The following is a 17,408-nucleotide window of genomic DNA, read 5'->3' as shown; positions in this document are numbered from 1 at the left end:
CCTTGAAGAGTCCATGCCCTGACGAATTGAGGCTGTTGAGGGCAGATATAATATTAGGAAGATGTTCTTAATGTTTTGTACACACAGTGTATACCAAAATACCACACGGACTATCTGCATTGACCCTTTTACACTGACTCAATGCACACTCACAGGATTCTACACTCACTCACACCGATACTCCAACACACACACACACTTAATTTAGTCACACACACATTACACACATGCACATACAATCATGATTTCCGCTGCTGCTATTCAGTTTATCATATATCCTGATGCCTAGTCACCTTACCCCTATGCATATCTACCCCTATCACTCCAGTATCACTGCACATTGTAAAAATGGCACTGACCCTAGAACTGACCCTGTATGTAGCTTACTTACTTTCTGGTGTTCTTCTTGTTTCTATTTCTTGCGTGTTTTTGTTCTACTTTACTTTATGTTATAGTACTACTGATATTGATTACTGCATTGTTGGGAAAGAGCTTGCAAGAAAGGCATTTCACAGTACTTGTGCACATGACAAAAAAAATGGAAATTGGAAAAAATAGTGATATTTTAATGATTAGTATCACAGTACAGTTACATTAACCATGTTGCTTTATAAATACAAAAATACATGTTTAGTCATAAAAAACATAGCTAGAGATGTAGTTCCTCTCCATCTCGTTTTACCATGGCATGATATCTCCACCACTAGTTTGAAGTTGGAGGAGAGGAACCTCTCTCTGTCTCTCTTTCTTTCGCTTGCACACACAGCACGCATGCACACACACAGTCCTATTGACAGGGGAGAAAGACGAGGTTGTGCATAACCTACAACCCCAGCACACCAACAGATGGTGCTAGAGTCATACATCTATCCATCCATCCATCTCTAAAGTCACAGATATGATGACATCTAGTTTAAATATAATAATTTACAGAATGGAAGGTCTGCGTGATAGTCTTTCATGTCTCAGTGGTGACCTTGAAGTGGATGACAACTCCTGCATGGAGTCATACAGTCCACGTTGTAGTGCATAGAGAGATATCTTCGCCGTCTGCATGGCGACCGCACACACGCACAGACACACACTCCCTCGCTCTCTCTCACACACACACACACACACCCTCTGTCCTGCTCGATCACACCTTCAAGTGTGACGTCCCCGGGACTTTCGATGATATTCAGGGGACATGTTTTTAGCTTGGAAGGGCCTTCCCATTGTCCCAGTGCTCTTCCGAACATCCCCATAAGATGGTTGAACCACAACTCAATCTCTGTATCCTGCCAGTACAGTGCAGCCTATGTGCTTTAGCTAAATCCATAGTGCCAAGGGCTCCTGTATAAACATAAGAGTATACTGTATGCAGTCCACAAAGCAAGGCTCAAACATCAACTATCAGACACAGACACAGGCCTAATAGGCTCATTGCATATGTCATCCATATGACCAGGCTGCCAGACTTTATGTAGCCCATATGTCCATGACATGTAGCTTCACAGGCGTGAATGAGAGGAGGAGGCCAGCTCGTAGAAGAGCACGTAGGCGTCACTGCTGCGGACCTGGCTGGACGACATGGGGCTCACCCTGTAAGGACACAGAGAAGAAGTGTGTTAATTAGAGCATACAGACACACCCACACACATATATAGAAATATACACAGAGTCTACCAAACATTAGGAACACCTGCTCTTTCCATGACATAGACTGACCAGGTGAATCAAGGTGAAAGCTATGATCCCTTATTGATGTCACCTGTTAAATCCACTTCAATCAGTGTAGATGAAGGGGAAGAGACAGGTGAAAGAAGGATTTTAAAGCCTTGAGACATGGATTGTGTATCTGTGCCATTCAGAGAGTGAACGGGCAAGACAAATATTTAAGTGCCTTTGAACGGGGTATGGTAGTAGGTGCCAGGCACACTGGTTTGTGTGTCAAGAACTGCAATGCTGCTGGGTTTTTCACACTCAACAGTTTCCTGTGTGTATCAAGAATGGTCCACCACCCAAAGGACATCCAGCCAACTTGACACAGCTGTGGGAAGCATTGAAGTCAACATGGGCCAGCATCCCTGTGGAACGCTTTTGACACCTTGCGAATTGAGGCTGTTCTGAGGGCAAAAAGGAGTCCAACTCAATATCAGGAAGGTGTTCCTAATGTTTTGTACACTCAGTGTAGCGTGATACACACACAGACATTAACAAACAGAAAAGGAACAAACAGAACACAGAGCCTTGACTCTGATATAGTAGCAAACTGTACTCCAAGATAAGAGCGTCTGCTAAATGACGTAAAAATTGTATTATGACAATGTATATGGGGTGGAGGGGACATCATGGCATCATCACATACCTGGAGTCATTGTAGCTGTACCACTCCCCCAGGGTTGGGTTCCTGCAGTAAGCTGTGTAGTGGCCACCCAGCGTGTTCCCAGAGTGGTTGGACACCGCATAGAGATTATACACTGCATTCACTACACAGAGAGAGAGACAGAGAGAGACACAGAGAGAGAGACAGAGACAGAGACAGAGACAGAGAGACAGAGAGAGAGAGAGAGAGAGAGAGACAGAGATAGATAGAGAGAGAGAGAGAGAGACAGACAGACAGACAGACAGACAGACAGACAGACAGACAGACAGACAGACAGACAGACAGACAGACAGACAGACAGACAGACAGACAGACAGACAGACAGAGAGAGAGAGAGAGAGAGAGAGAGAGAGAGAGAGAGAGAGAGAGAGAGATAGACAGAGATAGACAGAGAGACAGAGAGAGAGAGAGAGATTAGTGTTATGTCATTGACATCACTAAGGCCTTCATTCAGTTTCAACAGTCCCCTAACATCATTGAAAAACAATGTCTGTTTTAAGCCTGATTTATGAAGAGGATGGGTTATCTATAGACTGTACACAAAGCAAGTCAGTTCAACTGGGTGTGTGTGTATGCGTGAGTGTGTGTGGTTGTGTGCGTATGTCCTGAGTTCAATGAAGCCAGATGATCCAGTCAGTCTAGCCAGTACTTACAGTTGAAGTCGGAAGTTTACATACACCTTAGCCAAATACATTTAAACTCAGTTTTTCACAATTCCTGACATTTAATCCTAGTAAAAATTCCCTGTCTTAGGTCAGTTAGGATCACCACTTTATTTTAAGAATGTGAAATGTCAGAATAATAGTAGAGAGAATGATATATTTCAGCTTTTATTTCTTTCATCACATTCCCAGTGGGTCAGAAGTTTACATACACTCAATTAGTATTTGGTAGCATTGCCTTTAAATTGTTTAATTTGGGTCAAACGTTTCGGGTAGCCTTCCACAAGCTTCCCACAATACGTTGGGTGAATTTTGGCCCATTCCTCCTGACAGAGCTGGTGTAACTGAGTCAGGTTTGTAGGCATCCTTGCTCGCACACGCTTTTTCAGTTCTGCCCACAAATGTTCTATAGGATTGAGGTCAGGGCTTTGTGATGGCCACTCCAATACCTTGACTTTGTTGTCCTTAAGCCATTTTGCCACAACTTTGGAAGTATGCTTGGGGTCATTGTCCATTTGGAAGACCCATTTGCGACCAAGCTTTAACTTCCTGACTGATGTCTTGAGATGTTGCTTCAATATATCCACATAATTTTCCTTCCTCATGATGCCATCTATTTTGTGAAGTGCACCAGTCCCTCCTACAGCAAAGCACCCCCACAGCATGATGCTGCCACCCCTGTGCTTCACGGTTGGGATGGTGTTCTTCGGCTTGCAAGCAACCCCCTTTTTCCTCCAAACAACGATGGTCATTATGGCCAAACAGTTCTATTTTTGTTTAATCAGACCAGATGACATTTCTCCAAAAAGTATGATCTTTGTCCCCATGTGCAGTTGCAAAACGTAGTCTGGCTTTTTTATGGCGGTATTGGAGCAGTGGCTTCTTCCTTGCTGAGCGGCCTTTCAGGTTATGTCGATATAGGACTTGTTTTACTGTGGATATAGATACTTTTGTACCTGTTTCCTCCAGCATCTTCACAAGGTCCTTTGCTGTTGTTCTGGGATTTATTTGCACTTTTCGCACCAAAGTACGTTCATCTCTAGGAGACAGAACGCGTCTCCTTCCTGAGCGGTATGACGGCTGCGTGGTCCCATGGTGTTTATACTTGCGTACTATTGTTTGTACAGATGAACGTGGTACCTTCAGGCATTTGGAAATTGCTCCCAAGGATGAACCAGACTTGTGGAGGTCTACAATTCTTTTTCTGAGGTCTTGGCTGATTTCTTTTGATTTTCCCATGATGTCAAGCAAAGAGGCACTGAGTTTGAAGGTAGGCCTTGAAATACATCCACAGGTACACCTCCAATTGACTGAAATTATGTCAATTAGCCTATCAGAAGCTTCTAAAGTCATGACATCATTTTCTGGAATTTTCCAAGCTGTTTAAAGGCACAGTCAATTTAGTGTATGTAAACTTCTGGCCCACTGGAATTGTGATACAGTGAATTATAAGTGAAATAATCTGTCTGTAAACAATTGTCGGAAAAATTACTTGTGTCATGCACAAAGTAGATGTCCTAAACGACTTGCCAAAACTATAGTTTGTTAACAAGAAATGTGTGGAGTGGTTGAAAAACAAGTTTTAATGACTCCAACCTAAGTGTAGGTAAACTTCCGACTTCAACTGTATATCAGGCCAGTCAATAAACGTCTTATCTACACAAGACTCTCTAGAAATGGCCCTAAAAGTACTTCTAAAAAGAAAAACAATACAATATCAAAGTAGCGGGAGACAGAGTGCTATCTATGGAGTTTGTTGAGTGTGTGTGTGAGTACTACTTACTGCTCTCAGAGCCAAATTCTCTCATGTCCAGCTCTTTGAGGGGAAAGTTGACGTAGGTGGAGAGCTTACTGTTTCGAACACGGTTCTCTGAGAAGCGCTTGAGGTCTGAGAGAGGGGCTCGGTCAAGGATAAGCACATGGACAGCTGAAGCATATAGCTAATGAAAGCATAGTGGCATAGATGGCTATTGATAGCATAGCAGTATAGCTACTGATAGCATAGTAGCGTACATATTGGTATCATAGTAGCATAGCTATTGATACCATAGTCCCATATTGATAGATATTGATAGCATTGTAGCATTGCTATTATGCAATTCTATACCTGGCTTTCATAGGGCAGCTGGCTACATACAGTTGAAGTCGGAAGTTTACATACACCTCAGCCAAATACATTTAAACTCAGTTTTTCACAATTCCTGACATTTAATCCTAGTAAAAATTCCCTGTTTTAGGTCAGTTAGGATCACCACTTTATTTTAAGAATGTGAAATGTCAGAATAATAGTAGAGAGAATGATTTATTTCAGCTTTTATTTCTTTCATCACATTCCCAGTGGGTCAGAAGTTTACATACACTCAATTAGTATTTGGTAGCATTGCCTTTAAATTGTTTAACTTGGGTCAAACGTTTCGGGTAGCCTTCCACAAGCTTCCCACAATAAATTGGGTGAATTTTGGCCCATTCCTCCTGACAGAGCTGGTGTAACTGAGTCAGGTTTGTAGGCCTCCTTGCTCGCACACGCTTTTTCAGTTCTGCCCACACATTTTCTACAGGGTTGAGGTCAGGGCTTTGTGATGGCCACTCCAATACCTTGACTTTGTTGTCCTTAAGCCATTTTCCCACAACTTTGGAAGTATGCTTGGAGTCATTGTCCATTTGGAAGACCCATTTGCGACCAAGCTTTAACTTCCTGACTGATGTCTTGAGATGTTGCTTCAATATATCCACAAAATTTTCCTTCCTCATGATGCCATCTATTTTGTGAAGTGCACCAGTCCATCCTGCAGCAAAGCACCCCCACAGCATGATGCTGCCACCCCCGTGCTTCACGGTTGGGATGGTGTTCTTCGGCTTGCAAGCCTTCCACAGTTATATTTTTGTTTCATCAGACCAGAGGACATTTCTCCAAAAAGTATGATCTTTGTCCCCATGTGCAGTTGCAAACCGTAGTCTGGCTTTTTTTATGGCGGTTTTGGAGCAGTGGCTTCTTCCTTGCTGAGTGGCCTTTCAGGTTATGTCGATATAGGACTTGTTTTACTGTGGATATAGATACTTTTGTACCTGTTTCCTCCAGCATCTTCACAAGGTCCTTTGCTGTTGTTCTGGGATTGATTTGCACTTTTCGCACCAAAGTACGTTCATCTCTAGGAGACAGAACGCGTCTCCTTCCTGAGCGGTATGATGGCTGCGTGGTCCCATGGTGTTTATACTTGTGTACTATTGTTCGTACAGATGAACGTGGTACCTTCAGGCGTTTGGAAATTGCTCCCAAGGATGAACCAGACTTGTGGAGGTCTACAATTCTTTTTCTGAGGTCTTGGCTGATTTCTTTTGATTTTCCCATGATGTCAAGCAAAGAGGCACTGAATTTGAAGGTAGGCCTTGAAATACATCCCCAGGTATACCTCCAATTGATTCAAATGATGTCAATTAGCCTATCAGAAGCTTCTAAAGCCATGACATCATTTTCTGGAATTTTCCAAGCTGTTTAAAGACACAGTCAACTTCTGACCCACTGGAATTGTGATACAGTGAATTATAAGTGAAATAATCTGTCTGTAAACAATTGGTGGAAAAATTACTTGTGTCATGCACAAAGTAGATGTCCTAACCGACTTGCCAAAACTATAGTTTGTTAACAAGAAATTTGTGGAGTGGTTGAAAAACGAGTTTTAATGACTCCAACCTAAGTGTATGTTAACTTCCGACTTCAACTGTAGGTTAACCCCAGATGCCAGAACCATAGACTTTTAATACACTCTGTTTGAAATATATAACATTTCAACGACTTTGGCTCCAAAGTTCCTTGAAAATGACAGTTCATTCTAGCTATGTATCTGGTTATAGTGTTACTGCTACTCTTCTACTACTATAAAGTTATACTACTACAACTACTACTACTACAACTACAACTACTACTACTACTACTACTACTACAACTATTACTACAACTAATACTACAACTATTACTATTACAACTATTACTACTACAACTACTACTATTACAACTACTAGTACTACTAGATTGGAAGTAACTTAATTGTTGGGGGAACCAATGATGGGGACACTAATATGAAGTAGTAGAAAGGATACGAAGCACAAGGATTTGAGGGAACTTCTGGATGGTGAACTTCTTAGTGCATTTCCGCCTGGCTTTACACCTGTGGCATGTCTGGAGGAGGAAAGGGAGAGAGGGTTTGGTCATTACATGTGGAAACTCACACTGACAGACATTACTACTACCTGGGTTCAAATACTATCTCCAATATCTCAATTACTTTCACATACATTCAAAGTAAGTATTCAGAACGTAGTGGAACATTTTAATGTATTTGGAAACTCATTTGGAAAGAATTTGAAACATTCAAATACACTGACTCAAATACACTCCCATAAGTTTAACCCAGGTATTGGAAAATAGTATTTGAAATAGGTACTTGAAAATCCTCTTAAATACAATTTGGTTGACTATTTGGTTTTTACAAATAACCATTCAAATACTCAAATAAAAGCACTTGTTTTGGACTGTGCATTTGAAAATACTCAAATACACAGAAAAATTATTTTTAATACCAAATACTCAAATAACAGACACAGACACCAACAGCAATAGCAATAGTCCCTTACCGGTTTCTCATCTCCATCCAGTACGTCTTCTTTAGTGAAGAGTCGCATGCAGTCTGTCAGACTCACCTCCCCTGAACCTTTCTGTGGACACAAACACCCTCAGTCAGACACAGCTTTCACTGTGTGTGTGTGTGTGTGTGTGTGTGTGTGTGTGTGTGTGTGTGTCCGTGCCTGCCTGCCTGCCTACCTGCCTGCGTGCATGTGTGTGAGTGTGCATGCGTGAGTGTGTACACTGACCTTAGCGATGGGTAGTGACAAGTCCCAGAATGGATCGAACACAGTGGAGCAGTAGCCACACTCACTGCAGGTCAGAGAGCTCTTCAGCTGGCCCACAAACAGATCTATACAGCGAAACAGATACACTATTACACACAATGAACATCAAACTTGTAATATACACACTTGTTCTCAGTCACTTACCAACCACTTTGCTGTCCTCTCTCTCTAGGTATTTGTTCCACATTCTCTTCCCTTTCTCATTGTCACTGTGGAGGAGACAAACACAGATCCCATTTCAGTTTACAGTCAAACAAGGTGTCCTCTACAACAGACACACTCCTCTCTATTTAAGATCCCAGGGGAGTTTAATCTGAGGCACCCAGTCTTGGTAAAAAAAAAAAACTATAAACCATGACTCATTACAAAGGCAGTTAACAGCCTGAATATTATGAGGCATGTCTAGGCATGTCTAATCCTAGGAGAACATGTCAGGTTCGTGTTCTTGAGGCACCAAACAGAAGAAACGGACTAAGAAATGCTAATTGTCGTTTTCTGTTTCAAAACGGTTCAAACTAACTAACATGCTCCTGGGTTGGTGCTACGGCAGGTGAGACTTACGGCAGGTGGTCAATGTCCTCGGACGGGAGCCTGGGCCGCACTGTGACCCTGTTGACTTCGTTGTGGAGGCCGTCCAATAGGAAATGCAGGAACTCCTGAGCATCCTGCTGACTGGAGGAGAGACAGAGAGAGACAGAGAGATGGGGGAGAGAGAGAGAAAGAGAGATGTTTACTTTCAAAAGCTCGTTATTTCAACCACTCAGCCACAAAATGAGAAATTAATATAAAAGATGTCTACATTAATGCATTACAGAGAGAGAGAGACAGAGAGAGAGACAGAGAGAGAGACAGAGAAAAAGAGGGGGGTGGGAGAGTATGATGACACTAAATGAACTCACTTTCTCACAGCACACTTATGACCATAGAAATTGAATTACTAGATCAGACCACAGCCCTTTTCTGAATAGACTTACTTGTATCCCACAAATTTGGGCGCGTATCTCTGGATCTGGGTCTTGAAGTCTGAGGGACTGATGGCCTCGCTGCTGACTGACGTCCATAGGGTCTGAGTGAGTTTGGCAAACTCTGTTAGAGAGAAAGACAGAGGGAGAGTAGGGAGAGAGAGAGAGACCAGACAGACAGACAGACAGACATGACAGACAAACATGACAGACAAACATGACAGACAGACAGAGAGAGACAGAGAGAGACAGAGAGAGAGCGAGAGAGAGTGAGAGCGAGAGCGAGAGAGAGAGAGAGTGAGGGGAAAATAAAATGAGAGCACTTTTAGCCATTGTACTGTTAAGCAGAGGTCACATTGCAGGGAAAGGACAGAAAGGAAAGGGATACCTAGTCAGTTGTACAACTGAATGCATTCAACTGAAATGTGTCTTCTGCATTTAACCCAACCCCTCTGAATCAGAGAGGTGCGGGGGGCTGCCTTAATCGACATCCACGTCATCGGCGCCCGGGGAGCAGTGGGTTAACTGCCTTGCTCAGGGGCAGAGCGACAGATTTTTACCTTGTGAGCCATGTGAAGAATAATAATCAGGTAGTAGACAGAACTACTGTTACTGTTCAAATGTTAACCATCTCCAAACCCTGTCTGAGGATCAGTGTGGCGTGTGTGTGTGTGTTTTTGTATACATGCACAGAATAGCTGCTATATGTTTCAAATCAACTTAAGACACAATTTGTATAAGTCTTAAGCATACAGGTTACAAATTAGAGGTCAGTATTATAGTGAACCTCAGGTGATTCTATAAATATTCTTAGGATGATTATTATGTTGCATAACAAACATGATCAGTGCTTTTTTACACAATTTTGTCCTTTCTTTTTTTTTTACCAAATAGTCTGCACTGGCTCACTGTCAAATTTTCCAGAATTCGTCAGCTGGTAACACCCTTCTAATGTCATTCTAATAATGCATTATACCTGCAGGCTTAAGTCAAGTGCAACCAGTTGGACAGTAGTGTGTCTTACCCTCCATGAGAGCAGCCTTGGCTCTGCAGTTGTTGTTGAGGTCGGTGCGGTGTGTGTTCCTCAGACAGTAGTCCCTCAGGTCAGGAGTGTTGCTCAGACACTGCAGGATCGAGTTCATGAAACACTACACCAGAAAATAGAGGGAGAGAGAAGGGGGATAGAGAGAGAGAAAAAGGAGGGAAGATTTATTAGACAAGAAGTACACACTTTTCAGTGACAGGGATAGATATTCCAAAGAGTGGACATCAGATCTGCTACAAACCAGACCAGATATAAGCACAGTGTAAAAACAGACTTGTGTGTTAGTGGCGGAGGTAATGGTTTACTCACTGTGTTGCCGAGGTTTCTCAGTCCCACCAGGCCTTGAGGACTCTTGGAGTTCTGTTGAGACAAAGACAGGGAGACACAGGTTAGAGCACAGCAGAAACCCCTCTTCACTCAGTCACACCCTGACACATGACAACCTAAAGGGACACAGGACCAAACACATACCACTGTATTGCCCGCGCTACAGACGGCTATATCTGTCCGCTAATACAGGACTGGTAAAGGACCAGTGCACTACTTTTGAGAAAAAATACAATTTAACAACAAACTAAAAAGTTACTGCTATATTTTGTATTTATTCTGATTTTTCAGGGGGTGCTGCAGCAGCACCCTCAGCACCCCTACTTCCTGCGGCTATGGTTGGATGTTCACTGGAGTGGTGTGACCTTGTCTGAATGGTTTTTGAAGGTCAGTGTGTATCATTGCCTTAAGGTCAGAGTACAGTCGTGGTCAAAAGTTTTGAGAATGACACAAGTATTGGTCTTCACAAAGTTTGCTGTTTCAGTGTTTTTAGATATTTTTGTCAGATGTTACTATGGTATACTGAAGTATAATTACAAGCATTCCATAAGTGTCAAAGGCTTTTATTGACAATTACATTAAGTTTATGCAAAGAGTCAATATTTGCAGTGTTGACCCTTCTTTTTCAAGACCTCTGCAATCCGCCCTGGCATGCAGTTCTGGGCCACATCCTGACTGATGGCAGCCCATTCTTGCATAATCAATGCTTGGAGTTTGTCAGAATTTGTGGGTTTTTGTTTGTCCACCCGCCTCTTGAGGATTGACCACAAGTTCTCAATGGGATTAAGGTCTGGTGAGTTTCCTGGCCATGGACCCAAAATTTCGATGTTTTGTTCCCCGAGCCACTTGGTTATCACTTTTGCCTTATGGCAAGGTGCTCCATCATGCTGGAAAAGGCATTTGTCGTCACCAAACTGTTTTTGGATGGTTGGGAGAAATTGCTCTCGGAGGATGTGTTGGTACCATTCTTTAATCATGGCTGTGTTCTTAGGCAAAATTGTGAGTGAGCCCACTCCCTTGGCTGAGAAGCAACCCCACACATGAATGGTCTCAGGATGCTTTACTGTTGGCATGACACAGGACTGATGGTAGCGCTCACCTTGTCTTCTCCGGACAAGCTTTTTTCCGGATGCCCCAAACAAAGAAAATGACTTTACCCCAGTCCTCAGCAGTCCAATCCCTGTACCTTTTGCAGAATATCAGTCTGTCCCTGATGTTTTTCCTGGAGAGAAGTGGCTTCCTCGCTGCCCTTCTTGACACCAGGCCATCCTCCAAAAGTCTTTGCCTCACTGTGCGTGCAGATGCACTCACACCTGCCTGCTGCCATTCCTGAGCAAGCTCTGCACTGGTGGTGCCCCGATCCCGCAGCTGAATCAACTTTAGACGGTCCTGGCGCTTGCTGGACTTTCTTGGGCGTCCTGAAGCCTTCTTCACAACAATTGAACCTCTCTCCATGAAGTTCTTGATGATCCGATAAATGGTTGATTTAGGTGCAATCTTACTAGCAGCAATATCCTTGCCTGTGAAGCCCTTTTTGTGCAAAGCAATGATGATGGCACGTGTTTCCTTGCAGGTAACCATGGTTAACAGAGGAAGAACAATGATTTCAAGCACCACCCTCCTTTTAAAGCTTCCAGTCTGTTATTCTAACTCAATCAGCATGACAGAGTGATCTCCAGCCTTGTCCTCGTCAACACTCTCACCTGTGTTAACGAGAGAATCACTGACATGATGTCAGCTGGTCCTTTTGTGGCAGGGCTGAAATGCAGTGGAAATGTTTTTTGGGGGGATTAAGTTAATTTTCATGGCAAAGAGGGACTTTGGAATTAATTGCAATTCATCTGATCACTCTTCATAACATTCTGGCGTATATGCAAATTGACATCATAAAAACCGAGGCAGCAGACTTGGTGAAAATTTATATTTGTGTCATTCTCAAAACTTTTGACCACGACTGTACACTACATGTGGTAGCTACGTCATGAGTGGTGGGCTTTGTGACGTTGTGAGACGTTGGGTGAGGGACGCTGCTTGTCATGACCAAAACACAAATAACCACCATCTGTAGCATAAGAACTGAAACAACAAAACCTGACTTATCAAGCCTGCATTAGCACCAGGGCAAAGATAAATTATATCCTGATCTCTTCCATATTGCTATTGTTGTTCAGGACAGATACTAATAGCAATACTATGGTAATACTACGGTATTGTTTGTCATATTTTATCATATCAACAAATGCCATTTAGTAAAATGATCATGTGGTTTTCATTATCAGAGTCACATATTTTTTTTAAACACCCATTCAAAGATGGTTGAAAACCAGGAAGTGAATGTGAGCAAAACCAAACCTCATTTACCACAATTTGTTTTACTAATTGTGTATAAAATGGGAAATTAAAAGGTTGTAAAATTTTGTTGACCTCTAAAACATTATCATTTTGACACACAAATGTATTATGTTTTCTTAATATTTTATATCAGTCCTCATTTAACTAGGCATATCTTCCATTTTAAGTAAATGAAGCAGTCATAAAGTAAATTAATGTATCATTTTTTTTATTATTTAAAAAGTCTACGCAAATTCTAATACAAAATTAGTTTACTCTAATTAGGCTACTCAACAGGCTGGTTAAGATGTTTCCGACGTATTATATATCAAAGTTTAAGTCACGCGGACATATATTATTCATTTATGGCCAATATTGAGGCTAAATACACATATTTGGCAAAACATTGTTTCTGCTATTTTTTTTCTTGGTGTGCCAGTTAAAGGGATAATGTGTTAATGTTGTCTTTCCTGAATACTGGGTTAAACCAGTTCTGGGTTAAGGAGGTTTAATGGATAATACTGCTTTCCCAAGCTTACTGCTACATGTAACCTACTCTATACAGTGTCCCTATAATACACGTTGCTGTACAGGGACATTTCTGAGGATCGGAAATTCTTGGAAGTTACATATTAATATTACACATTCATCTAGTGTTCTATGTAGGCTAGTCCAGATTAAGGTGGGGTGTTTGGTGAAAGTGTAACATTTGGGAGTGAAGCTACGTATCGGTACATCTGCTGACGAATGAAACACCTAAACTGGTATACGGCAGCACCCGCCTGACGCCACAGCTGACAGGACTGGGGTGGTATCACACGTACATGCAGGTACAAACACACATACAATAGTCAAGCACACACAGGCCTGAAACCAGTTGCACACACACAGAGGTAGTCAAGCAAGCACACACAAATAGTCAGGCACACACAGGCCTAAAACAAACGTGCACACACGCCATAGACACGCACACTGTGAATGCATGAGTCAGTGACTATCCCCTGTCCCAGCCCAAACCACTCCACATACTGCACCGTACGTAGCACCACAATGCCACTTCTCACATCCAGACAGGTACCAAATGCCTCATACTTCTCATAGTTCACTTTCCACTGGCAGCGCAGTGTAGGCATTGTCTCTAGAGGTCAAACTCTCATTGAGTTGGAGTGTGAGTACTGAGTAGAGACTGTGCTGCTGCACATGGCCAATCAGAGGGTGTGTCTGGGTACACACTGCATTGTTAGCGCTGAGACGGGGCATATGGCTTGAGCCGCATGCACAGGCCAGTTCCTCACAACCTGGGTAGAAATAGCACTGGAGCCAGGACACTGGGACACTAGTACAGTGATTACTGAGGAGAGGCCTGTGGAGAATGGGCTCTGTCGGCATGTGGCTCACTCGGGACATGGAGGGGGGGTCCAACAATAAGGGCCCTGATTGGCTGACGGCCCGTCTGTTCTGAGGAGGAAGTCATTCCATTGGTTGGCACAGGTTGAAAGTGTGAGAGTGGGGAGAACATTGTGTTCCAGCCTTACTGTGCGGGACTGGTTACAGCCAAACAACTTGTGACTGGGACACACACACAAACACACCTCGCTTCATACTGTAGCACCACCCAGCAGACACACTGTAGGCTGACTGTACAGCGCATACCAATGAGCCCAAAACAGTGGTGGATAAAGCACTGCTAATGTATTACAACCATTGATAATGTTGTTGAAGCGGTGATAATGTTGTGTTACGGTTATTCAATGGTTATCGGTGACAGTCCTGACTGAGGAACATTCTGCTCTCCCCGTAAAGGACATCCATATATTTAGCCCCTCAGCCCATTCTGAGAACCCATGTGCCCTATCACTCACAGCATACTGTACATCAGATAAGGTGACACTTTCCTGGAGACATAGGCTGACATTCCTTATCTTGGTGTTTGCTCAACGTCATTACACAACTTCACTCCCTAATTGTTAGTGTGACACAGGGCAAATAGTGCTAACAGTGTTCTTAATGTGTGTTGCGGTTATGCAACAATCGACAAATCAGGTTATCTTCGTTCACAAGTGCTGATAGGGATTTCCTCTATCAATCAGGGAACACAGTGATGTAAAACACTGCTCTTTATCAAGTGTATACTTTCAAGGGCTAGCCGTCACTGAGGGCAATGATTATGAATGGTGGTTTGTTTGGTGTTTCATTGTGAGGTTGTGTGTTGAGAACTTGCCTAATAGAAGGAATGCTAGACAGGCTGCTATAGGGCAATGTGAGCCTTTGTTTGTCCACTAGGGGTCATCCTGTCATTTCCCCAGGGTTCATGTAAGGATTCCTGGACCCATATTCTTAAAACGTCTCAGAGTAGATCTAGGATCAGGTCCATGTAATCTTATTCTTTATGATGTTAAAGTCAAAGCTGATCCTAAATCAGCCATTTTACTCTCAAACGCTTGATAAATACAGCCCCCTGATGTTGCTCTCCTGCCTGCCTATGCTGTGGCATATTATACAGGCCTTTACATTTATAATACATTTAGGCCTAGATATATTAAAACATATATATTTCAAGAACGATTTTGAAGTCTTGTGCAGTGTTGTTTACATAGCCAGTGCCACATCAGATTATGTTTTTTCTTTAGGCCTAATTATTCTCTCTTCAGTAGACTATAGTCTGCATGTCACATTGAAGGTAAAGGTACATATGAATCTGTATCCTCACAAATATTCTGTACTGTAAAGCGTAGGCTATATTCAGGGCCAGAAATAATAGCTGGAACGGAAGGAGGTAGGCCTAAATTATGTGCATTATGGCCAGCAGTGCACGCACTGCTCAGGGTAGAGGACGCTCAGCGCAAAACTGCTGAAAGCCGGATTACGTAACCAAATCAGCTGCGCGAGGTGACAGTACGAGTAGGGTGACAGGCAGGCAGCTGGCTCGAGCGCTCCGCGCCTTGAACACAATGTGAAACATTTCCTATTGGATTGAAACGATTCCTATACTGTCATACCCTATTAGGATCCACATGTGTAAACAAAGCTACAACATAAATGACCTGAGTCTAAATTGGCCTGCGTTTTTGTTTTTGTTTTTATCATTCCACCACACATATCGTAATTCTATTCTATTATCACGGGTGTCGAAATAACTTCTCACTTCTTGGAGAGGATGTAGGACTGCCTATTCAACCTACAGGTGATTCACTTAAATTACTTTACTTTACTTTTGCAAATTAATAACTATTAAAGCCACGGACCCGACAAGATTCCAAGTTCCAACATGGAATGAACAGTGTAAAGGGCTCAATCTCTAAAAGCAATTTCATAGCACATTTAATCTGTTGCTCACAGAGTATAAGTGGCATTATTATGTAAGTACGTTTAGCTGCCAACATGATCCTTTACTGGGCTTATTTATTTTGGTGGGCATGTCTCCTGTAACTGAAACAAATCTATCCATGTTATTGTCAATATCATGTATGCCCCTAATTGAAAAAATCGTCTGACAATGTGATCGCTCTCAGTCACAATTTACGGTATGGCATAATGGCACTCCACATCTGTTGTGCATGGACTACCTGAATATGCCTTTGCTTGCAGACCGAAAAGGCGCACTCACCTTGGCTTGATTGATAAGCAGACCCACAAATGTGGACATCAACATTGACCGCGACATTGGAGGACTCTTCCTGCGCAGGTCCGTCTTTAGGAAGGGGAAAGCGGTAGCCGGCGACTCCTCGGGCACAGTCACCGTGTACGACTGTCGCAGACTAGGCATGATGGCGGTGTAGCGGCGGTGTACTAGCAGACTATAGGCCTACAATCAACTTGCGATGGCGATGCTAAAAAGTTGTCTACCGCGACTGAAACAGTCGTCCTGTGTGACGTTGTTGATCTTCCCCCCAAAAAATGTATTCTGATTGAGATGACAAGGTGTTCAATTCGAATCCCTTGAAACACTTAAATTATCACACAAAACAGGCGCAGGTGATAAATCGTCGCGATTTGCAGTCAGTTAGAAGTGATTTGCAGTCTGGTGGACTAGACTATATAAATAAATAAATAAATAAATACATTAAAAAAACAATATAGCAGACAGCTTGCCTACTAGAATCACATTAGACCCACAACTTAATCTGGAATATCACTCAATGCCTGCTGACTGAGATTCGGTTTTATGTGATTCCACCTCTCCCAGTGTGGGTTGAAGAATAAGCGAGTCGATGTGAGTCGGTGTGCACTTCAGTTTTACTACACAGTGCACACGCCCCCTCAGACTCCGTAGACGTCACGAAGCGTCTCATGCTTGTCGAGAGCAGTGGTCGAGAGAGACGTCAAACAGCAGAGGACAAGACCTTCTCAACCTTCACAGAGGACGATGATGAAAGGGGAGAGGGGGTGGGGGAAAGAAGGAGGACAGAGGAGGATAGGGGACAAGGGTTGTGGAAAATAATGACTGTATATGGAAAAGCACGATCTGTCTGTCTGTTTCTGTAGGCTATAGCTCAATCTATCCATCCATCCATTTGAATACTTAGCCATACAGCATTGCCTTCTTCCATCTTGACAGGTGAATTTAGCTTGACCACCTAATGCCTAATAACAGTGTAATGACGTATAAGTAAAACCGACATAACATGGTATGACAACATTATGTCATGCTTATGTCATTTAGTCAATCAAAAGTCAATAACGTCCAATGTGTTGTTGCTTGCAAATTTAGCAAACTAAAGCAACAGTTGGTCTCGGCTCAAGCATTGCAATGTGCTTCTCCAGAATATTGTGAATGAATGACAAAACTGGGTCACATTTAATAGGAA

At 42.7% G+C, this 17,408-nt stretch overlaps 1 protein-coding gene across 1 annotated transcript; it reads right to left on the bottom strand.

Annotated features, from left to right (window-relative positions):
- Positions 1-550: 550 nt before the first annotated feature.
- Positions 551-16,807, bottom strand: LOC123492145 (ubiquitin carboxyl-terminal hydrolase 2-like). Its single transcript, XM_045224143.1, has 12 exons — positions 16,208-16,807; positions 10,252-10,302; positions 9,922-10,045; positions 8,910-9,021; positions 8,497-8,607; positions 8,080-8,144; positions 7,897-8,000; positions 7,660-7,740; positions 7,126-7,204; positions 4,811-4,915; positions 2,348-2,468; positions 551-1,581 (listed from the first exon to the last, which is right to left on the bottom strand). The coding sequence occupies exons 1-12, from the start codon at positions 16,364-16,366 to the stop codon at positions 1,491-1,493; spliced, it is 1,203 nt and encodes a 400-aa protein (XP_045080078.1). The 5' UTR covers positions 16,367-16,807; the 3' UTR covers positions 551-1,490.
- Between the last annotated feature and the right edge of the window lie 601 nt (positions 16,808-17,408).

Source organism: Coregonus clupeaformis, chromosome 13 (genome assembly GCF_020615455.1).
Source record: "Coregonus clupeaformis isolate EN_2021a chromosome 13, ASM2061545v1, whole genome shotgun sequence".
Taxonomy (NCBI): domain Eukaryota; kingdom Metazoa; phylum Chordata; class Actinopteri; order Salmoniformes; family Salmonidae; genus Coregonus; species Coregonus clupeaformis.
The sequence above is the reverse complement of the archived record's forward strand: the minus strand, read 5'-3'. Positions and strand labels throughout refer to the sequence as shown.

Coding starts and splice junctions, on each gene's coding strand:
- LOC123492145 (XM_045224143.1), bottom strand. CDS start 16,366: ATGCCTAGTCTGCGACAGTCGTACACGGTGACTGTGCCCGAGGAGTCG. Junction 7,741..7,896: donor TGTCACTACCCATCGCTAAG/GTCAGTGTACAC, acceptor TTGTGTCCACAG/AAAGGTTCAGGGGAGGTGAG. Junction 4,916..7,125: donor CCCTCAAATCCTTGTGCTTC/GTATCCTTTCTA, acceptor CCCCTCTCTCAG/ACCTCAAGCGCTTCTCAGAG.